This window comes from Haemaphysalis longicornis, unplaced genomic scaffold (genome assembly GCF_048455015.1).
Source record: "Haemaphysalis longicornis isolate Haplotype H1 unplaced genomic scaffold, Haemaphysalis longicornis Haplotype H1 scaffold_55, whole genome shotgun sequence".
Taxonomy (NCBI): domain Eukaryota; kingdom Metazoa; phylum Arthropoda; class Arachnida; order Ixodida; family Ixodidae; genus Haemaphysalis; species Haemaphysalis longicornis.
Genome location: NW_027526394.1, coordinates 346,210 through 370,341, shown reverse-complemented (window position 1 = coordinate 370,341; position 24,132 = coordinate 346,210). Strand labels below are relative to the sequence as shown.

General features: G+C 44.6%; 1 protein-coding gene across 1 annotated transcript in view; it reads right to left on the bottom strand.

Annotated features, from left to right (window-relative positions):
* Positions 1 to 297: 297 nt before the first annotated feature.
* The window catches only part of LOC144140908 (uncharacterized), a 110,339-nt gene continuing 86,504 nt past the window's right edge, over positions 298 to 24,132 (bottom strand). Inside the window, exons 4-5 of the mRNA XM_077672408.1 lie at positions 19,290 to 19,373; positions 298 to 521 (exon numbers count right to left, since the gene is read on the bottom strand). Of these exons, the coding sequence (XP_077528534.1) occupies positions 379 to 521; positions 19,290 to 19,373 (227 nt within the window). The 3' untranslated portion in view covers positions 298 to 378. The remainder of the gene's footprint in view (positions 522 to 19,289; positions 19,374 to 24,132) is intronic.

The following is a 24,132-nucleotide window of genomic DNA, read 5'->3' as shown; positions in this document are numbered from 1 at the left end:
ATTCTGGCTTCTGACTATTCGTGTCAATAAATAGGGAAACAGAGAAGTTTGCTGGATCAGGTAGGGCGTCAAAAAAATGTCGTTAAATTTCTGCCACATTGGAACTCTATTAGGCAGAAAGCCCGCGCGCGATTTTGCTACAAAACGAAAATCTATTCTTGCAAATTAATATTGTCATCGATTTTTCAGACCTTGTTCACAAGCGCTGTGGAATGCAATTTCAAACATTTGCTACGACAGAGCCCAATCTTTTTATTTTTATTTGTGCGATTTATTCATTGACGGACGACACATTCCTTTACTTAAGGTTTTTATTCGTGCTGATATGCAAAACAAGAAAGCCTGATACAACTGTCATTAAATGGCAATTTCTCAACTTCAGTGCTCCCTGCTCAAACACAATTTGTCAAATACTTTGCGCACGTAACGACATTCTCTGAAGTAATGTTCTCTGCAGAGCTTCAAATCTTTTAGAACCTTCTCTTTACCCACGTGCATTTCACAAACCGGTTCTTCTGAGTCTGAAAAAGTTTAAATATGCACGTATTTTAGCAACTTCAAAAAACCTACTGAAAATTTTCGGAGCAATTTCTCAATTTCGAAAATAGCCCAAGTTTCGAGTATAGTAAACGTATTTGTAAAGCGCAAGAAGCTGGATTTTTTTCTAGGCTGACAAACGTTCTGAATAACGTTTATTCTTGGCTGCGCCCACTTATTTTGCATTACATTGTAAACGCCATGCCATACAATACTTTCCCACATTTTATGAAACGCTCTTGTGAGCTAGTTTCTATTGCTGTATTACCGACACTCCGCAGAAAGGGTTTTGTACCTAATATTTAGTTCATTTTTAAAATCATTGAACCTGCTAAATGATTATGCTTCGTGCTTGCTATTTATTAAATCCACTTACCTAAACACTGTACGAAGAGCACAACAAATACTACTTTTTACTGATAACTAGTTATCAAAAAAGAGGTGAGAGATAAAAAGGGGAACTTACAGCCCCATTGCTTTCTTAATGAGAAAGCAAAGAACTTTATAAAAATAAGCACAGTACAAGGCGTGCATTTGAAACCGGTGTTATTTTATAGATACTGTGAACGAAAATTATACGCATGCAATTATCAGAAGGAAAACAATAAAAAGAAGTCCAAAGAGGCGCTGTGTAGCTTGATTTGTGCCACCGGGTGTGTAAATGAAGTGACTGTATTTTTTAAAAGTATTAGGTTAACAAATAAATACTACCAAAGCTTGTGCACGATTTCAACCACGTTGGCTACCATCCCCGGCAGAACAGAATGTGTGTCTCAAGACCGACCCGTCTATGGCCGCTTTCTGGCATGTTCGGCAGCATGCAGGTTGAGGCAGCCACTGATCATGCGTTGAACAGCCAGTATTCGGCCACCAGCCCTTCGGTATTGTTCCGGCCGCCCGTGTTCAGACACACGACGCCAGTCACCCGGCTTACCAGGATGCCGGATATTCAGTTTACTTCCGGAGGCCGATGTACAGAAAAGGAACGGCCGACGTATGGCCTTTGGGCGTCCGTTTTTATTTTTGGAAGCGGTGTTCAGCCGCAGTACCGCAAGGGACCGGCCACATACTATTCGTATTCTTGTGGCAGGTGTTCTGAAAGAGACAAGCCGGAGTGCGGATGCCGTGAATTCGCTCTTTCTACGGTGAACCGTGCATCCGGTTTCTTCGGCAACTGGCGTTATAAAAGAGACCGGCCGACGTACGGCCCCAGAATGTACATATTTCATTCTGTTAGAGGTCTTCGAGGTCGTATTAAGGCAAGCTAGAGGCCGGAGAGGTTGTGACAACCGGTTTTCAGGGGAGACTATCCGACGTAAGGTCTCAGGTTATCCGTGATTTTTTCGGTAAGCGGTATACAGCCGAACAATAGCACGCGTCTGGGCGCCGAGAACCGATGCACTTCTGAGAACCAGTGCGGACGGTGTAGGTACAGTTTTTCCATCGGTGGGTAAAAATCCGTTACGAAGCCGAGCAATGCGGATGCCTTTCATACACTTGGTGTTTTTACGCTTTAAATGAACGAACTTCGTTTGTAAAGTAGTAATGCGGGGTACTAGGTTAACAGGCAAGGTACAAAGACTCACTGTACATTACAAGCGAACTTTTTAGGCCATTGGACTGCCATTTAATACTACAAGAAGGCTGTTCCTCACCGACGGGTTAGTTAAGCCTCGCCAGTCATAGCGCTACCACGCCTCGCCCGCAGGCGTCGTCGATGCAGAGTCTATTCGCTCCCTCGATAAATACACAGCATTGGAGACATCCACCAAGCACAGATGTGCGACCCGGAATGGCCGTATTTCACCGAAACTAACTGCCCTACACGGACGTCGAGCAAGTATAGACACAACAAAGGAGCTAGCCGGCGCTATGCCAATGACTCCCTCCTAAAGAACGGTAAGGGCGCGCATGAGCGCAAGTATCCGGCAGTTATTCTGACAATAATGCTGCGAAAAACATTCTTGCATTATTTTATTCGTACGAAACATAGAAGAAGCCAAGCTCGTGCATTTGTAGGCACTGCACTGTTTCTTGGTCTGAGTTTAAACCGGCCAGTTTAAAAACAAGTTGTGTTTTAAATTTGCGATAACAACAGAGCTTTGTCAATGACGAATCCTTCATGCTAAGTTTGTTGAGGTGTTTGAAGGGGAGCTCAGCTACATTTACTTAAACAAAATCTGTATCATCGTAAACAGCGCGGATTTCGTCAAGGTTTTTTGGGCAACGCAGCTTAATGAGTTAACGCACGATTTGACTCTAGCAAGAGATTAGAGTAAAGTAGTATTTGCGTCGGCTTAAAAAAGCTTTCGATGTTGTTTCATGACCTTCTTGTGAGTAAATTGTGGGACTATAAGCTGAATGAATCCGTTATTGCATAAATAGCCCACTATCTCTCTCTTGTAGGCATCAGTCGGTCGTTCTCAGCGGTTGATCTTCCGTATACCTTCCTGAGACCTCAGGATTTCCCCATGGATCAATTGTGTGCCCTTTTTGTTTCTGTTATATATAATTGTTGTTACTATTGCCCTCAAATATTTGCTCAAAATGTTCGCATATGACTGTGTATTCTACATGATTATGGAGAATGAACGTGATTCCAAATACCTGCAGGAAAATTTTATAGTAGTAGCATCCTGGTATACCGATTCAAAAATTTCGTTGATGTTATAAACAGTGTTCACGTCACCTTTATAAGGAAACGTTCATACCGGTTGAATACGTACGGCGTAAATGGAGCCTCCTTAAGAACGGCCAGAGAATATAACTATGATTTTATTTAACGATTGGTTTGAGGTTAACTAGGCGCATTTACAACATAAAAGTTAGGGCTAAATGTGTTATGGTTTTTCTGAAACAAAATTTCAATGAACCCCCCTTTAACTAAAAGAACAATAGCATTTCACTCATGTGCGCTCAATGATACAGTACGCATGTGTTTGCTGGAATCCTTACACCGAAGAGCTGGTCGATACGCTCAAAAACATATAGAATAGGGCTGTGCGATTCGTTTTAGGTAATTTGATTGATTGATTGATTGATTGATTGATTGATTGATTGATTGATTGATTGATTGATTGATTGATTGATTGATTGATTGATTGATTGATTGATTGATTGATTGATTGATTCTAAGCTTTAACGCGCCCACGGAATGCAGGCGATGAGGCACGCCATAGTGGAGGGCTCCAGAATAAATTTGACCACATGCGAATCTTTAACGTTCGCAGAAGTCTCGTACACACGGGCGTTCTTTCTTTTGGCCTCCATCATAAAAGTGGCCGCCGGAGCCAAGAATTCAACTCGCGACCTTCTGCTCAGCAGCCCAACGCCTTAGCCCGTTTTAGGTAATTGGAATCGTCTGATTAGCATGAGGCAAAGCAATAGTAAACGTAAACGGTAGGACGTGAAAGATGAAACACGAATCCACATATTCAAATTTTTTCATAATATCTATCAGTCGAACACTGGAATCAACAAGGAGGAGTGAAGTATATCCAAGCGCCATTCTATATATCCCATAGTGAGACTAGAACCTTAAAGAAAATTATTAGCTTTTATTACAAGGTGACGCCTTGCGCAATTCATTTTTCCTGAGATCACTACGGGAATAGAATTATCCTACACCTACAATTGTATTAATTTTTATTGACGATTTTCAGTGCTTTGTAGAATCAAAGAATCTTTTAGATATTTGGCCTCACAATTTCTGCTTGCTTTTAGATAGCCCTGCTGTAATGCATGCAAAGGCGAATGCATGCAAAGGCGAAGCAGGCATCCCACGAGCTCAAATTCTACCGTGGAGAACGGACCTCCCTAGCAGACTCGCTTGCAGGGAGGATATCTTGCTGCGAAGACTTCTTGTTGGTGTAGCCCTCTCTCCCGCTGTTACCCGGGGGTGGCTACCATGCTACCATGTCCTTTCAATCAGAACTGCCCCTTTTGCACGGTTTCTGCCGAACATGCGGACACAGAGAATTTGCTGTGGACGGGCCCTTCAGTAGAAGCGGCCAGAACGCGACACCTTCTAGGCACAGGCCTCCACCCTGGCAGACCACCAGAACTTCATCGGTGGAAATGAGGACCCCACCACCGCTCCCTCCTTGGGTTTCTTTGGAAAACGGGAGTTTACCTATACTTGTAACATAGTATTTATGCCAACGAGTATACTTTTGCATTACAAAAGGTATAAAATGAATTAATAAATAAATTGAGACCTTGTGAAAAGTGCCTCTTTGCGGGTAGCCTTTAACAAATGGTAATAGCAGGGTAAAAAAAATATTTTTCCGTGAGTGTCGATTGCCGTAACAAAAAACAACAGCACGCAGCCATTGACCCTTCTGAAAGTGGAAAAACGGGGTCAGTGGAACAGTTACAGTGCAAAGCACGGCTGGCGCTTTTTCCGCGGGCCGTGCAAGAAATGCCATATTACACTCTAAAGCTGGAGGAAGAGGTGTATACGTAGGGCCGAGCTATTATTTCGCCTTCGAAGGGGTGAGAGCCTTACGCATTCAAACTCGACCAGTCATATATTGATTATATTTTATTCGTTGTAGTGTGGAAGGTGTGCTGTGTACATACTACCATTGCTAGGTCATCGTTTTGAAACAAAATTATGAAACTGTGGTGTTACGTCTTCTATTGCTTGAACACAAATTTGGATAGAACTACTGCCATCAGAAGCAGGACGCCATTCGCCACAGGTCTACAATTTTTTTAACGAAGTACGACATTCAATGGAAATTAAGTTCTTTTGGACTCTTAAGTTGTGTGCACGTCCTTCATAAAAACATCATCAAAAAGAAATGAATCATCGAAATGAAAATGAATGTACATGTTCGATCTCTCCTAGAAACAGCCCTGTGAAAGCCCATCAAAATGTTAGTCGAGTATGAAATTTCTTTCTAAGAAAAATGGTCCTGAAGTAGACATACCTTTTTCGTGAAGAACAATATATAGAATGTTCCTGAGTGTTTTGTGGAGGGCCAAAACCGTTCGTAAAGGCATGCTTGCCGATTTAAATACAAAGAAAGGTGTCAGCCAACTGTTGTAAATATAGTTGATTTAGGCAGATCATTGAAGTGTTCAGTCGGGTAGGCCTAATGAAATTGGTTAAAGGCGGCACTTTCATCTTTGTGAAATTCAACCCACTCAAGTAAGCGCCCTCCGACCCTGCCCTTCCCCTCCTAGCTTACTGAAGCTGGGCCGCCCACAGATACCAGGGCATGGACAACACAACTATTGCGGCTATAGCAACGAAATGAATACTTTTTCCATCTGACAGTTAAAGGGGCATAGCAATTGTAGGAACTACAAGTTGTGAGAAGTGTTTCGTAAATAAATTTTGCTGTCGACTGAGGCTGATCAATAAGCAGAGCTGCCCTGAAGGCTGGACATCTGGTGGTGTCATGCGGGCTCACTTTGACGGGGATGCAGTGTACCCTAAATGGTGTATTTAGGCTGCTGCACAGTGGAAATGAGTCATCTGGATGCGCTGCATGCAGTGTGCAGTGGTCGTCCATCGGCCTCAGTACAGCTGGCGTACTGCGGCTGTACTCCAATGATCGTAGCATGACGGAACGTCGCGCAGCTGTAGTCCGGGTGGAGTCCGATGACCGCATCTCGACTGACCTCTGGTGGCCGTACTTCGGCCGCATACGGGTAGGTGGGGAATGGACATAGCCTACGGCTGAAGTCTGATCGGATGAACCTAAGGCCGACTGGCCGACGGCGAGTGGCCGTTGGGTAGCCATGGAGTTCGACCCTATACGGCCAAAACGCGAACATTTGGACACGGCCCGAACATGTCTGCCGGAAAACGGTCCGACATAAAATCACTGGACAAAGTATATTGGCTTGAGTTAGACCAAACAGTCCTGTGCTGCTTGGGCATGACATGTAATAAGGCTTCGCGCCACTCTTGTTTCCTGCGCTTGCGAGCTTTATGATGCTGATGATAAAACTAATAAGAAAATAATTGGTTTCATGCCTCAATGCAGAATACAACCATACAGATGAAGAGAAGTGGCAGCAGTTCCACTTTACGTGAAAGCTGCTTTTTTGCGGACGTTGTTTCGCAACACGGGCTGTAGCTCCCTCTCTTGGCTACTTTCAGTATCCCTCTGGCGTTGATACCGAAAGCAGTCAAGGAAGGGTGGCGGAGCCCTCAAAAGCATCTACAAAGTGCGACTAGCTTGAGGTTTCATGAATTTCCGGAAATTGATGTGTTAACTCTTGGTTTTCAACATATATCACTGTCTACACATTTCCAGCCTAGCAACGTGGGCTTCCGTGCCAACGGCGCAGTGCAGTCATCACCCGCAACACTTTTCTCATAAAGAACGTGTGCCTCTGTTGTGCAATGTGGTTAACATAGTCTTCGTGACGCCAGCAACCGGGTTGCGATGCCGAGCACAAAAAGCGGTGATGTTTTCAAGACTTCTCTTGGCCGCATAGATGTTTGCTGCACCGCAAAACTCTTCCAAAGACAATAGTCATCTGTCACCTCTGGTACGTAACCCGTTCTTCATTCTTTGCCACAACTCTCGCGGTCTTCCCATTCTTATCTCACTGCTTATTTTGTAAAACGGGCGAAGATTTTTTCAATGCAATTCAAGTTTCCCTACTTCGCGATGATCGTGCACTTTCTGCTGGGAAAGCTCGCATAGTTTTCTTTATTTTTGTTCCTTCTTCAAGGTGGAACAGCACGAACGAGACTTTCGTTTCTGATGCTTGCTTTCATTTTGCATGTGCTTTTCTGCCATTCTGTGCCATTAGGACCTCGTCGTTTTTGTAGCGGAAGCTACACTACGCTACCTGGGGCAGTCTTCGCGGGATGACCGATTTTGCCCTTGAGCGCGAGATGTCGAACCACACCCCATTCGCCAGCACCTGGTACGGAGCAGCGGCACGATAACGGGGAGAGATAGGCGCGAAGGAAAGGGGACGAGCGCGGGACCCGCGCGCGGGACGCAGCGGAGGAAGGCAAGAAGGGCGCCGCCGCAGCGAGAAGCCCGCGCCCCGAAGGAAAGCCACGAGGCCGCATGCGGCGCAGAAAACAGCTCATTTGTGTTGTCCCAAACTCTACTTACAACTTACAACCAATTCTATTTCCTCTCTTTTTAACAACAACAACAACAACAACGACCGTGTGCGATAGAGGAAGACGAACACGCAGCTGCGGTCCCTCGTACGGCGGCGAGGCTTAAACAACGCCGTGAGGCTAAAAATGCAAAAAAACGCTACTCTTGCGTACAGCTTCGCTACCTTCAGGTCTTACGCATTAGTGTGAGCGTCCTTCATTTTTAAATGCGGAGCATTTCTTAGGCTCGCCTGGTCCTCCGGCGTTGATGGCGGCGCCGCCCACACTCACACTGCTCATGCGCAACTCTCCCCCTTACACCCACAGCTCCGCGATACTACACTATAAAAAAAAGAAATAGTTAGCGGCGCCCAGTTTTGATCCCACGTTTCGGCCGCAACGGAAGGTACGCGGTGCTCTTCCCACTACGCTACAAATCCGGGACAGGAGCAAGTGCTAGGAACGCGCCTTATGTCCTTGACTCATTCAAACTACGTCAAGAAGCTACTGATACAACGAAGGCACGCGAAGCTGAACGTCAACGGAAACGACGAACTGAAAACGTTAGAGGGGGATGCTGAATTTCCCGTGGGAAAGCTTTGGCGGGAAGCGCCACGCGCCTTGCAGCTCAACCAGCCCCGTCCGCAGCGCCTCTGATGCTGATTGTGGCAGGATGCCCCTAGGGATTGGCCAACCAAAGAATCCATCACGAGATAGGTTCGCGTTCAACCACTGTCGTCATCTTCCCGTAGGGGAACCGCCGAAGAAGAAGAAGAACGAGAAGACAAAGCTGCGAAGAGGAGGGCGTGTACATTGCTCTCAGCCGGTGCACCAATGTAAACAACCTTTACCTCACCAAAGCTGACGGAGACTACCGATTCTACCACAGACACAACATCGACAAGAACATGAGGGACGAGTTTCGGCGCCTCGAGAACCACCGCCTACTCACCCTAACACAACAGCACTTGCGTGCCTTTGCCACCGGTGTGGACCCGGACGCGGAATTCCCTCTGGCGCTAGTAAAAACCAGATCACTCTACATAACGGCAACACAATGGAACCACACGGAACCGCCACGATGCTTCGCATCCTCATCAGGGTTCCCCACGGGAAGATGGTGAATTTTTTTTCTTCCCCGGCCACTTTTTTTTTCGCTTGATATCGTAAAAATAAATCTACCGAGCATGTCAAACTAAACGGACGTGAGGGCAGCTGTTTAAGTAAATACGTTTTGCTAAAATGTACTTGCAGTTTAATTTACGCTAAATAATGGAGACATTTATAACATTTTCAAGCTGTTACAGAAGTTTCGAACAGTTCTACTGATATAAACCTCTTGCTAGAATGTGTGGCCTACTTGGCACCAAGATCCCGTTTTTTTGAAGATATTGAACGCCTAGATCAAGGGCCGGTAACTTTGAAGACCATCTTAGGACCATGGACTTGCCCCTCGAAGCAGCGTCAGGCCCTAAAAAGTTTGTTTTCATATTTGGAGGACATTGGCCACATTTCAAAATTTTAAATTCTGTAACACAATCTAAAAATAGTCCGCCAAGCCCGCCACACCACGCCAGTGTTTTTTTTGTTTGTTTGCTTCTTCTTTTTTTTCTGTCTTTTTTTTTCTTTTCTGCCCACCTCTCTCTAGGGCCTGTTCTCCCTACATCCCCGACCCCTAGCAGAGAAGCATGTAGGTGATCACAAACGCCGGCAAAACTCTTTGCTTTTTCAATAAAGAGCCTTCTCTCTCTCTCTCTCTGCAGTATTCTGTCAACTTTGGTCTGAAGGTTGAATCTAGAATGAGCGGGTATCTTTTCGAAGCCTAAGTTTCGGCGCGTGATGTCGTGTGATTGAAGTTTCGGATAGCGTGATAACTAGACATCGGAACTTTAGGCAAGCTGTCTTTTTTATTTAGACCGTAATGAGCCTATTTTAGAAAAAAGCGTGTACTAAAGAAAATAAAACAATTCACGCGATAAGCTATTTTTCCAATTCGCGCCTATTCCAAGGTAGTAGTTTTATGCGTTTTTAGTGCACAAGAATGCGTTTTCTAGGTTATATGCTTCTTGTGGTTGTTTTTGTCGCCGATGTTCCGCTAAATATGTCATCGCTTCAGAAGCCCGCAACTGGGAGTTTGTCTCAGCTGTTTGTACCCGCCGCGGTGGCTCAGTGGCTAAGGCATTGCGCTGCTGAGCACGAGGACGCGGGTTTGATTCTCGGCCACGGACGCGGCTTTTCTGATGGAGGCGAAAAGCGAAAACGCCCGTGTGTACGAGATTTCGGCGCACGATAAAGATCCCCAGGGGTCAAACTTTTTCCGCAGTCCTCCACTACGCCGTGCCTCATCGCCTGCATTGCGTCGGCGCGTTAAATTCTACAATCAATTAATCAATCAATCAGCTGTTTGCGAGGACAATCAGCGTGCTGTGCCAAACAGGGCGAGACGGAGAAATCCGTGCTCGTGCCGCTGCCACTTCTTCCTGACGTTATCCCGAGCAACTAATCTGGTCCGTCAGATGCCCGAATGCAGCGATATCGCAGCTAACCTTTACACCGGTTGTGAACATGAGCTTTTTGTTTTATGCCATTCTGTCGCGCTGTGTCCATGTATCAAAAGGGAAAACCTTTGGCGACATGGCCTGTAAATTGGTCGCAGAATACAAAACACGCAACGAAGGACATGAACGACACACAACCGCGCATGTACTTCTCAAGGTCAAAGATGCCGAAAAAGAAAAAAAACTCCCCCCACCTCCCCGAAGGGGATCGTGCGGAAATGCGAATGCATTGGGTGCACCGATGAGTGCGCTGCGGCAAGCAGTAACGGAGAGAGGCGTGCGCTCCACTGCATTTATATACATTTTCCGAGCGCAGCGAGCGGAGAGAGGGTACGCGGAGAGGAGAGAGAGACCCGCGCAACACGCCCGCCCCGCGCGCGAGCTCTCTCTCCCGCCGAGCTTCGCGATGCGAGCGCCCTCACACGCCCGAGCGCGCTCCTCCTCTCCACTCACTCTCCGCTACTTCGCCCGAGCTCCGCGATGCGAGCGCCCTCACACGCCCGAGCGCGCTCCTCCTCTCCCCTTGCCCTCCGCTACTCCCGCCCGAGCTACCACCTGCTCTGGTTGCTAGGCGCGCCACAGCTGTTGCTAGGGGCGAGGAGGAGCGCAGAGAGATAACACCTGCGGGCGCACGCCGACGGAGCACGACAACCCCCGACTAAGAAATGCATTCGCATTTAAGCCGCGCCGAGACGACGACGACGACGACGAAGGCAGAACTACGAGGCGCGCGCTCACGTGCGCTCGCGCTGGATGAAAGACGACGACGACGACGAAGGCAGAACTACGAGGCGCGCGCTCACGTGCGCTCACGCTGGAGGAATGCAGGCGCACGCCACAGCTGTTGCTAGGCGCACGCCGACGGAGCACGACAACCCCCGACTAAGAAATGCATTCGCATTTTAAAAAAACACGTGAACATGCGAGCCACGAAGGTTTCAAGGGGGCGCCACAAACGCGTGCACAATCACGAGCCTATCACGCAAACATCACCAGCCGTCAAGACCCAGCATGTATTGCACAAAATAGGAACGGGAGAAGGGGGTTATAGAACAATAATCTCCCCACATCTTCGGTCTGTTCGCAACAGCGATCATCTTCCCTGCCAGTTAACAGCCGCGGCGTTTGCAGTCTAGCTCTAAGAGTTAACTGAAATTATGTTCGGTGCTGTTTGATGTTGGTAATTGGTATAAACAGCATAGCTTCTGACTCGTGTTATTCTCAGCAGCTATGCTGGGCATCTTATTGTTAAGGATAGGATGAATTTTTTTATCCGGAGATATTGGACTGTATTGCGTTATCCAGGGGATTATTCGATGTTGTAGAACTGCCTGTTTGGGATTCATGGGTGTCCTCGTCTAGGAGCCGTTATCGATTGTGCCTCTTCCAACGGAGAGTGTTGTTGCTCCCTGGGGAAGCGGCTAAGGGTGAAAAGCTTAAACAGCACACACTTCCGGGTTATTTTCAGCTTTGCAGTAGGCAAGAGAGTCTCAGACTAAACTATTCTCTATCATCCTACACTTGAGTATAACTTGCACAGTGCCGTGATTAATCCCCATTTCGAGCAGAAAGCGTTCCGCAGCGGTAAACGTGGGCACCACTCCGAATCAGAATGCTGAGCTCATTTTGAAGGTACAGGAGAGGTCCGCCGCCATCCCCGAAGAACTGGTTGCTGAGAGAGCCATTCTGAATCTTAAATCAGTCTCGGACATGTCCATCACATAAAGTCCATAAATAGTCTATACTAATAGGACTTGCAAAGGTTCTGTGCGGGAAATATTGGCATTACCAATAAAATTATAACATGGAGCGTTCAAAACTGCAAGTATAGTCGGCGCCAACTTCAGTGGACGTGGTCTGTTATTTTGCTTGCTCACCAATCTCGACTGACAGGAAGGGCAATTATATGCGTTAAAACGTCGTTACGACTGGATTTGCGTGGGTTTTAGTCTTTTACGTTAGCGGCGAATCGCCCGAATTGGACGTAAATCTCTCAAAGCGGCGGCGCTTCTATGACGCAATTTTAACAATAATATAAAATTACCTTTCCACAACACAACATTTGTCCGCAGTTTCCACTCCTAGGGAAGAGGAAGACATTATCCTAAAATATGCTGCTGAATAAATAGAAATCGTGTCTACATATGCCTAGTAAATTTTTTTACGCCTATGTATGCCTCAACGACTCTTTTCTGTGCGTATTCTAGACCCCTAAAACCTTGATTTTTTGTGCCTAAAGTTCTTGTCTCTGGTGGTAACAAAGCAGCAACGACGACCGGCCGAGCCTCTAAAGTGCTCCACACTTAAAAATTGGCTAACAATCACGATACACTCCCATAAGTTATTTGAGCGCAGCGCGAAAGGCAATCTTCTTGCTGACAGCGCCTAACTGTTACGTCTCAGCACGCATCCGTCTCCTGTGTAAAAATTTTATCGCGGATGAGAACTTGGAAACTCACCTAAGATGAATTATGATGTCATCGGATCAAAAGAACGATGGGTGGAATGTTATCCCTTCTCTTTACAGTTGTGAGCACCGTTCCAGTCTTGTTTTGCCGAGCGCACTTCATTGAACCTGGACGTGATTTACGGAGAGGCACACTTCCCACCGGTCACAGAGTCTTTAAGATCAACTTGGCAGGTGTCAGTGTGTCGCATGTGCGTGGCCCATCCATAACGTGCCTAAGGTAACCGCCATATGTCTGCTTTCTTTGCCTGTTATGTATTTTCCTACTTCTGGGTTTATAGTGTCCAGCTTGCTATCTGCTTGAGTGTACCTTGTTTTGTGCGGAATTATAGTCCCCTTCGCATCACTGGCCTTATGTCGAGCTACAGGGGACACGCGACACGTCGAATCTACGCAGAAGGGTGGGTGCAGCGGGAGTCTGGTGAGAAATTTGGTTTCCCAAGAATCCACTTTTTACGAAAATCCAGCAAACAATTGCTTCACGTTTCAAGTTATAGGCAGATTTTAGAGCCTTCTTTAGGTGATATAGGACCCATTTTTTGTACGTGTAATGGAATAAATAGCTGTTACTGAAAATTGTGTTCTTGTAAAGACGGTGAAGGTTTTGGTCCTGGTTTGTACAACGTGTTATTTTATATTATCACATAAACAAAAGAGAGCTATCGATCCAATCTTCAGAGAAGAGGACGAAGACCCATCTGTGAAGGCTTCTAATGTTCATTTTTGTGGTTCTCGGCAATGTGAGGTGACCTTCACTGAGCGGCTCTGCAGGGTCCCAAGGCTTAATTTCTATCTGTTCAGATTAGGAATTTCACCTACGAAACCACGTGTGCGGTGTCAGGTCCCTGAAACAATCGAACATATTTTTCTCGACTGCCACCTATTATCAACAGCTAGACAACTGCTTTTGAAGGTCCCAATTGAGCGTTTGGGGTTGACGTTTTCGATTCCACGTATATTATCTATTGGTGCATCAAATGTGGGGTTGGCAAACATATATATATATATATATATATATATATATATATATATATATATATATATTTGCATTCAAAATAATTTTCTTTCTGCTTCAGGTCGTTTGAATTGCTGAAGGGTGCTTATATAATGCGTTTTTCGGGTTTTATTCATAACTAAGTTTCCTTTTACAGCCTCTTTGCGGAAATCAATTAGTGTTTTAAAGTTTTTTTCTTTCCGTATTTAAACAACCGATTTAGCCCTAGCCAATCCCCTCTTGTGGGTACGGGCCAAAATGTTTGAGGACATCATCATCACCATCGACATCGCGTATATAGTGTAAATACATCAATCGCATCTTCCATGGTTAATTCCCTCTGTCCTGCTGCCACGTAACATGTTATGATGGAGGTTGCGGAGTTCATGCCCCTCCTAGCCCAAGCTTCGTTTTTTTCTTTTTTTCTTTTCTTATTTTTTATTTTTAAAACACCTTTATTTCTTACTGTCATCAAAAAATGCTGTCCCATATAAAGGTAAAGCTTATTATTGGAATTATTTATGGTGAGAAAAGCTTAGTATTGGCCAATAAAGTTTTGATAAAGGCAGTAAGTAATTTGATATTACGCAGGCGCATCCACAGAGCAGAACTCCCAAGGGACAAAAAAACGTCACTAAAGAGCATCAGCTTGTGAATCTTTGAAGCTTCAAATTCACATTTTTACTGGTTCTTCTGTGAATAAAAATCGGCTGTGGAGAAAGGAACATACATAGAAACTTGACCACACAGCCTCCAGAGAACTTAGGTTTCACATATCACAATGTGAATGGGCATGGGAACAGTGTGGGCATGGGAGCAGAGTGGGCATGGGAGCAGTGTCATCAACATGCTTCCTAATCCGCTACTTCGCGCATTTCAGGCTCTTTTGACGTGTCTGGCCAGCTGGCTATCTGCGTCGCCCTGTGGTTCCGCCTGTCAGCCTTCGTTACTGATACCTGGAGAGCCGATCAGCTACGGTGGCCACTTTCCCATCGTAAACGGTGCGCGGTGTGTCGATTCTGCCCATGCGCGGATTCCACATACGCGCCATCCTGCGGAAGCCCTATTCATAAGCCCGTCAGTCCCATGGTCAACGTCATCACCTGTCGACGCCCTGGATTTACGCAGCACGCATCCAAGCGTCCTCTTCAGAGGGCATGGCAGCAGTGTCGTCAACATGCTTCCTAATCCGCTACTTCACGCATTTCAGGTGTGTAAACCATATTGACTTTACGCTAAGAGGTGCGATGACCGATGTTTATTACTGCTCCCGTGCCCACGGGTCTTATGTGACACTGTCTGCGAGTGTTTTTCTATGGCCTGTTTTCTTCTCTGCTGTGGATACATAGAGGCTAACCCTGGTCCTTGTGCACGATCTAATTCAGTTGATGACTCCCAATGCTTACCCGATGATCCCGCTGAGCAAACTAAGCTAATGTTTAAATTACTTAAAGAAGTGCACGAACGTACGCAGGAAAGTACAAAATTTCAAACCGAAGTCACTGCTGACATAATAGCTATAACAGAAGGACAAAATAGCATTGAAAACAAAATGACCGCCATCCAGCAAAGACTAGACGAGCTTGAAGAAAAATCTGAGGCTTTTTCCTTGTTCGAAGAGCAGCTATCGCAAACGGAACAATAACCTGCAGGCCTAACCAACCACACCGATTATCTAACATCCCGTGTCGACGAACTTGAATATAGATCCCGTCGTAACAACCTAATATTACATGGCATTACAGACGCTAAAGAAACATGGAAACAGACATAAGCAAGACTAACATCTGTGTTATCTTCCGTCATGCACTCTTTTCAATCGACGTATTAGAACGTGCACATTGTTTCGGGTCCTTTTCACCGAACAAAGCTCGCCCCGTCATTGCTATGTATACTAATTTCAAACAAAAACAAAAAGTACTTTCCCTACGCAGTCAACTCAAACTTAAGGACATCGCTGTAAATGAGGATTTCTCTGTTAGCACTCGTATTGCAAGAAGAAAACTGATCGAATTTGCTCAAAGTCAGCCTGGATCACCTTCTTTCCAACTCAGCTACAAAATATTATTTATAGACAAGAAATGTTACATCTACAACGCTAGCATTGACACCGTAGAGTAAATTGAAACTCGAGACGAGCGCCCCAACCATACTAACAATGCCGCCTCTCCTGCCTTATCGTAGGAAAACGAGGGGAGTGGCCATCTTTGTTCATTGTTTTCTTCACCTAACATTTTCATTCTTTTTTGCAATGTAAGAAGTGTACTTAATAAGCATGAGTCGTTGTCATCGGCGATTGACACTTGTTCCGCCCACATTATTGCGCTAACAGAAACTTGGCTTTCCACACATGTGCGCGACACGGAAAGTTTTTTGCAATGCCTCTCACTTTTCCATTTATCGTTGCGACCGTACTGAACGTGGAGGCGGAGGCGTTCTTTTAGCCATATCAAAAGATATTCCATCCAAGTGCGTACATATTAACAGTCATTTAGAAATAATTTGGGCCTCTATGACGCTTCAACATCAAAATGTAGTCTTCGGTGTTTGCTATCGACCTCCTTCTTCCTCAATTACGTTTATGAATGAGCTGCATGACGCAATGAACGCAATTTTCACACGCTATCCTTCCTCGTGCCTTTTTCTTCTGGGTGACTCTAACTTTCCTAACATTTGTTCGAGTACGCAACCGCCTCACTTATCACCATTTTCGACTGAAGCAAGTAGTTTTTTAGATATGTGCTCTGTATTTTCTTTAAGCCAATTGATAACACAACCGACTAGTAAACTAAATAACACAACAAGTACTTTAGACCTTATCTTAACGAATCGACCTGATTATGCTTCATCTGTCACTTATTCCCCTGAATTGAGTGATCATTTGTTGTTGACGTTTCACATAAACGTAATCCCCCCAAGAAAAGCAAAAGAGAAAAAATATATTCGTGACTACAAGAACGCTACCTTCGAAGCTATTAACAATGAACTGTCAGCCTTTACCGACTCATTCTTGCTGCACTTTGATGACCGGTCTGTTCAATGTAATTGGGATTTATTCTCGAGTACAATTCACCAACTAATGGATAAATATATTCCGAATAGTGTAGTTACAACTTATCCCCACGCACCATGGTACAACTCGTACATCAAGCGCCTCTCTAACCGTAACAAGCGCTTTTACCGATTAGCCAAAAAGTCCCCCACTAGTCCCCGCTGGGATACTTATCGCGTCGCTTCTGATGCTTACGTTCATGCAATAAAAAATGCTAAAAAATATTTCTTATGTACAGGACTGCCATCTATGCTAAAGACTAACATTAAGAAATTTTGGCGCGTTATTAATCCCACCGCTCATGATGATATTGCCCTCGAGGACGACTTTAACAATCCAGTGCCATCTAATATGCGTGCGTCTATCTTAAATGACACTTTCGTAAAAAACGTTTCCAACACTACTGTCGATAAGCTTCCGGCCATCCAACATTTCGAATATATTGCCATGTCTCCAGTGATTGTCGATGTTCTTGGCATTTCCAAATTAATTGACGGTTTACAGAATCATTCATCCCCTCCTTTTGGCCTAATTACTGCAAAGTTTCTGAAAAATACAAGTGCTTATTGTTCTATACTACTAACAAAAATTTTCCAACAATCACTAAATACATTTACGTTACCCGCCGCGTGGAAAATCGGGAAGGTGGTTCCTCTGTACGAAACGGGAAATAAATCTGATCCCGCTAATTACCGCCCAATTTCACTCACCAGCGCATGTTGTAAAATGCTCGAACATGTTATTTTTTCTAATCTGGTTGAATCTAACTCATTTTTCACGTCGGTACAGCACGGCTTCCGGAAATCATACTCCTGTGAAACTCAACTGGTAACATTTACACACAGTCTTCACCGTATTCTTGATCGTTCGTCTAATGCAGATTGTATTTTTTTAGACTTTAGCAAGGCTTTTGACAAGGTCTCTCATAAACTCCTGCTTCACAAACTACGCCAACTAAATATCGATGATAATCTTCTAAAATGGATTGAATGTTTTCTTACTAATCGTTCGCAATTCGTTGCAGCAAACGGCTACACTCACCCCTACGAGACGTACACTCCGGTGTACCTCAGGGGTCAGTGTTGGGGCCGCTGTTATTCTTAATTTACATTACCGATCTCTCCTCCCTGGTAACTTCTAAATTCCATTTTTTTGCTGATGATTGTGTCATTTTCCGAGAAATCAACACCTACAACGATTGCGCAATTCTTCAGTCTGATCTTACTAGTATCGCTAACTGGTGTCATGAGTGGCGAATGGAGCTCAACACTAAGAAATGCAAAGTCCTACGTGTATCTCGTACAAACACCACTCCGTCTCTTTATTTTCTTAATAATTCCGCTTTAGAATTTGTTGTCTCTTATAAGTACCTTGGCGTTCACATCACATCAAACTTGTCCTGGGCCCTTCAAATCGAATACGTTATTAACAATGCTAACCGTATGCTGGGATATATAAGGCGAAACTTTTTTAACGCCCCGTCCGAACTTAAACTGTTGCTTTTTACAACACTAGTACGTTTAAAATTGGAGTACGCCGCGCCGATATGGGATTCCACTCACGAAATGCTAACAACTGCACTTTTTTACAACACTAGTACGTTTAAAATTGGAGTACGCCGCGCCGATATGGGATTCCACTCACGAAATGCTAACAACTGCACTTGAACTTGTACAGAACCATGCAATTCGCTTCATTCTCTCCAATTATAACCAATGTGCAAGCATTACAGCAATGAGAAATACACTTGGCCTACCTACGTTGTCTTCTCGTCGAAAGCTTTTTCGTCTAACCCTGTTCCATAAATTGTAACACCACCCGGAACACTGTAAATTAATTCCACCACCTCAGTACACTTGCCATCGCATTGATCACTCTCACAAAGTTGGTCTTGAATCATGCAACACAAAAACCTTCTGTCATTCATTTCTCCCCCGTACATCCCGCGAATGAAACCACCTTCCCCGTGAAATTGTTAATATTAATGATATCCTGAATTTTCGCGAGAATTTAGCTAATATTGTATATTCAGGAACAATCTAATGTTTTTTGTTGTTATGATACTCACTGCACTGTAATATTTTTTTAATGCTTTGTAACCCACTCCCCCTCTGTAATGCCTTTGGCCATGGGGGGTACAATAAATAAATAAATAAACAAATAAATAAAAATAAATAAATAAATAAACTGAGCAAAAAAATGTTTTGTAGCTGCTAATTGTTTGGAAGGTACTTCTTGATTGTAAGAGATACCGCTGTGACGAGCTAGGGATAAAATCAGACAGCTCAGAAATTTCTAAGATCGGAGAGGCGTCAACTCTTGGGGTTTTTATTTTTCATCTCGATTGTAAGTACGGCGACACCCACTTCTTGTAGCAAGACCTTACCTAATGGTCTACTGTGCGCAGATACACGGCATAAAGCCCGCATATTCCCCCATAGTCAACTTCTACCCAGCCCTATAGAATGCATTTCACCTTCCCTGTCTACGTCCCGTAGTATCACACTTTCAAAAGATTCCACTTCTTCAAAATTTACCCTAATTGTATAAGAATTTAGCACGTTCGCAAAAAGAAGAAAAGACTATTTGTTAACTGTTACCTAAAAGGGGAGTGTATACAGAGAAAACTGCGCAGTTCTCCTCTTCCACCCAGTGCTTCAGTGTGTATATGACTCCTTCCGCCTCTGAAATAGAATAGGTTACCGTTTCACCAATGATGCAGGGCATTCTAAGGAAAAAGTATTGTTCTTCATTACAACTCAGCACAACGACGGCCTTTGTCGTTGCAATACTGTCCAGATGCTTGATTGCGGTTGTTTAAAAGTATAAAACGGCACCGATTCTCTGTTCGAAGCTTCCTGCTGACATATAGTTCAGTTTATTTCCACCGACGATTTTTGCACAGCACAAATGTTTCAGCCTTACAAAACTTCCTGTTGAGGAGCAAGCGGCAGTTTGTGTCGCACTCTAACGCCCATGAATGTTAAAGCTACGTATACCCTCTGTAACAGTTGCTCTGAGATGTTTGTACGAAGTTTGAAAGTGACGTCTGTCTGCTGCATGTCCACCTGGGGCCCTGGCTACTTTTCCTTGGGTGCTCCACTGCTTGAGCAGTGGAGCGCCAACAAATATGAGCTTTGACAATAGCGCCATAACATGTTACAATAACAGACAGACCACCCTTTAGAGTTGACCTTGCGCAAGAACGTAGGAAAAAAAATTTCAGAGTATTCAAAGAATTGTGTATCAATTAGTAGAGTAGTTATTTTCCTTGTATAGAGTGAATTTTTACAGAGTAAATTTGTCTGTAAGTTGCCAATACCATTCGGCTATTTACTTTTGAACAGTTTCCTTGTTTATTTTCGCCAATAAATCGAAAATAAATTTAATTGAGTTCCTGAGTAACAATGTTGGCGCACTCCCCGGAGAGAGATGCCTTGTAGTTGCGCGCCGCTCCCACATTTTTGCCGGAAGGCGGTCTGACTCCTACCTTTCGTTATAGTGATTTGGTGGTTTTACTTCGCCAATTGTTTATTTTTCCGCAGATGCGGGGCGTATTGCAGGGTGAGTACATTTACGCTGCTTGATTTCGAACATTATTCTGTGGGCTTTTTCGTGCACTCTTCAGTTCGGGAAAGGTTGTTGAGAAGGCATATCTTTGGGGTTGTCAGTTTATTTTTGTAAATATTTTGTTTTTCTTTCTTATTGTGTTTTGGTTGCTGAATGTTCTGCTCTACAACAGTACTTAATTTACGCTACCATATTGATATAATACGTTATCACCGGCAGTTATGCATTTGTGTGTAAATGCAAGGTGTTAGACGGGTTGCTCGTTTTCGCTTTGTAGTGTTCCTTTTTGAGTGATCTTTCGCGGGAATTTTCTGCGTAATTTTCGGTTTCTCTAGGAGGTGTGTATGATAGATATTTTGGATTCTGTCACTGACCTATTAAAAATGTGTTCTTTTTTTCTAGATTTTAATTTTCAAAATTTGTTTGGCAATTTTGTCACTTTACATCACTCCTATGAATCAGTGTGTTACTTTGGCCAGTGATGCATGCTTGTGGAAATGTAGATCAGAAAAGTATTGGTTTGGACATGTTGGTACATACAGGCGTATTGAAGCGCAGCAAAGACGAGGACAGTAACCCAGAAGACGACACACCGAGCGCTCAGTGTGGCGTCTTCTGTGTTCGTGTCCTCGTCTTTGCTGCGCTTCAATACGTCGTTCCAAATGTAGAGCGTTGAACAGTTTGTTCATTTTCGCTGTTTTTAAAGCAAAATCGTTTTTAGTGGAACCTGTTGCGTTCTCCAAAAAAACAAATATATTGCCTCGTAGACCGGTCGACAGAAGTCCTGGGAACTACTCTGGACACACGGCGCATGCGTGAAAGCGGGTTTCTGCTTTGTAAAAGCAATTACGGCAAAGCCTCGATAAAGGAGTGGTTATAGATAACACAATACACGCATAGAGGACGAAGAAGCAGTACAGTGGTATGCGGTAGCTGTCCGAAAGTTGCCACCTATCTAACCGTTCTGCTCTGGCTTTCCACATTACAAGATACGACAGAACTGCTTGATTGCGTTTAGAGTAAAATTTCAGCATTACGTTACAATACTCCTGTTTTTGGTTACCTACTAGTCGGGCTACTTGAATAGCAACACGTACTGCCTTTCACCTGAACGTGTCTTTCACGCTACCTAAGATGACACTACAAGATGGTGCTCCCTGCTTCTCCTCAATATCCAACATGCTTCCCGTGGTTGACGAAGAGCGGTGTGACACTTCACTCATTCATCCTTCACCATCTTAGCCGTGTCACACGCATCCCTTCTCTGAGGACTCTTTTCAGTGTACTCGGCGTTTTACGTAATTCCAACTACCGTTTTTATGGTTCTCACCTTCTCCTTGGTCCCAGCATCTTCCGTTTGAATATCATACTCACAGCTTTCCTTCTCGGATTAACACGAAGTTACTATCGACTGCGACGCCACTTTTTTGGGGGGTCTGGGTACTTCCGATGAACACGCTGCTACATTATCAGGTACCATCTTTGTGAGCGTCTGGGACAGCCACAACGCTCCCTAGCAGATAATATCAGCATATCTATATTTCCCAGAACCTGTTCTTGTCAGTGGGCCTGCATTTACTTGGCCCTTTTTTATGGCCGTAACAGAAACCAAGCACATCGCCTCAATGACAGGTATTCCATGCGGTGCACTATAGACACCGGTGTTTAAAACCATGTGTAGGAGTGATGTTTTCCCCTTAAATTCAACATGGCGTTCTTCCGCACTACAGCGCCCCCGCCACCTGCTTACTAAACACGTATAAATTTTTTGCTGAGCCAAAACCAGGAAAATTGTTTATAACAACAATTTTCCGTGTTTTTACTCAGCGACCCATCAGCTTCCCACAGCCTAACACAATTAACTGATGGCACCCTGGAAAACTTCAGCCGGACGTTGACATGCATACGCGTGTATACAGGTATCTTCTGACCACATCGATTGAGACCTCACGTTACTCTTTCCAGATTCGCGTATAGCAGCACGCACAGTTACACAATATTTCTCCGTTTTGTTTGTAGTGTCGCTAGAAGCGTGTCTCGTTTTAAACACACTACTAGTTCCTCCCTCGCCCTCCGAATATTTCATAATACTCACCCCGAATGCAGCCGAGTGCAGCTCAACAACTAGTTCTCGCCCGCTCGGTTGCAGGAAACTATTGCGTAAGCTCACTTTGTTCAACATCATTGCAGGGCTCACTTTGTTCAACATCATTGCAGGGCTCACTTTGTTCCGGGATCGCTTCTCCTGCTCTGTTCTCCTACTCGCTTAATGGGTACGTTAAAAGTGTTACTTCAGTAGTTATTGACGTGTTTAAGATATTACCCAACCATCTGGTCCTTTTCCTCGCAAACTTCCGGCTCAGTGTTGGGTGCACGTACTGCTTAGGCGTTAGAAGTCCGTTATAGGGCGTTTCTCGCAAGCTTTTCGTGGACTTTGCCAACGTGCTTCGTGTTTTACCTGCCTCAGTCGCCATGTATGCTCACTTTGCCAATGGCATTGGCCTCATTCCTTTTTCATCGCCCTATATTTGGTGCACACTCTGTTTCGCAACGCATTCAAGACCGAAAAAATTCCAATGGCCCGTCTAGATGGCTTAGGACGGGCGCGTCGGCGCAGAAAGGTGGTAAGTTGAGCTTTGCTTTATCATCTCTCTAGCAACATCACCTGAAGAGTGCGCGGAGCTTTACCGAAGCGACGCGTTCATTCTTTTTTGTTGAATCGCTCTAAGTTGATATTGACGGGGCAAATTGTTGCAGACAAAGCCAGCTATTAACACCACGCAATAAGAACTGCTTCCGCCCCTATTCTGGAGCGAAGAAACTGCTCCTGCACGTCTCATACGTAACACCAGCGACTGCTACAGTCGTCTGTCCATCTATATAATAGTGTACCTGACTGTCCAGCGGTGTTGTACCCTTCACGCGTCTGAAGTCAATATGTTATCCCGACGCCGTTATCCCAAGCGCTAAAGCAGTGATTTTTTGCATAGATTTTTGATACGGGCAATGCCCATGTAAGTCGTTTCCGCGAATTCAGTCGGTGCTATAAAGGACGCAAGAACGGTACGCTTGACATTGTACTCGCTCTTTAAGCGTGCACTCGCCCAGCATGTAATTATATGTGAATTGATGTCTCCTTGGCGGTTATAGGTGCAATTTATTCGTATCTCCGCATTTGTCGATTGTGGAAAGGATCTCGGTAGTGAGATTGTCCTGTTGCACATATCACAGATAAGGTATCAAGGATTGTGATCGCAATGTTTAGAGACAATGTAAATGACAATTTTCCTCCCTGTGTTAATTTGCAGGCTGTAACATGGTCCTTTCTTCCTAACACAGTCTGTGCTTTTATTTTGTGATTTATGAAAACATATTTTACCATCGCGTTCAATGGTGCCATCGTCGACAACTTTACACCACATAGCGGGGGGACACAATAGTCCGTTTTCTCACGCGTGATTTTATTGCCTTTTTGTCAGCCAGCGGCTTGAAACTATCCCTCACTTCTGTTTCCTTATGTTCAATGATAACATAACTGTCTACACTGCATCAAAACCTCTAACTAAACGTGGAGTGCCTCCAGCAGGCATTGAAATACTCCTTAAGGGTTAGGTATGCTAGTCTCACAATGTTCCTAGAAATCTAACATTCCTCTTGGCTAAAGCTTGTGGCTTTTGCACGCTTGAAATGTGCTCATTTGCACTGCAATCTAGAGAAATGCCCTTCACATTGTTCACTGCCTTCTGATTTTGGGATTGCGAATTCGGTAGCAGGGTTTGTTGTTGGCTGCCTTCAATATTGGAAGCCCAAAGCCGTAGACCCTCAACCCGTTGAGCACATTTCGCAAAAATCTGGCGGGCATGCATGAATATT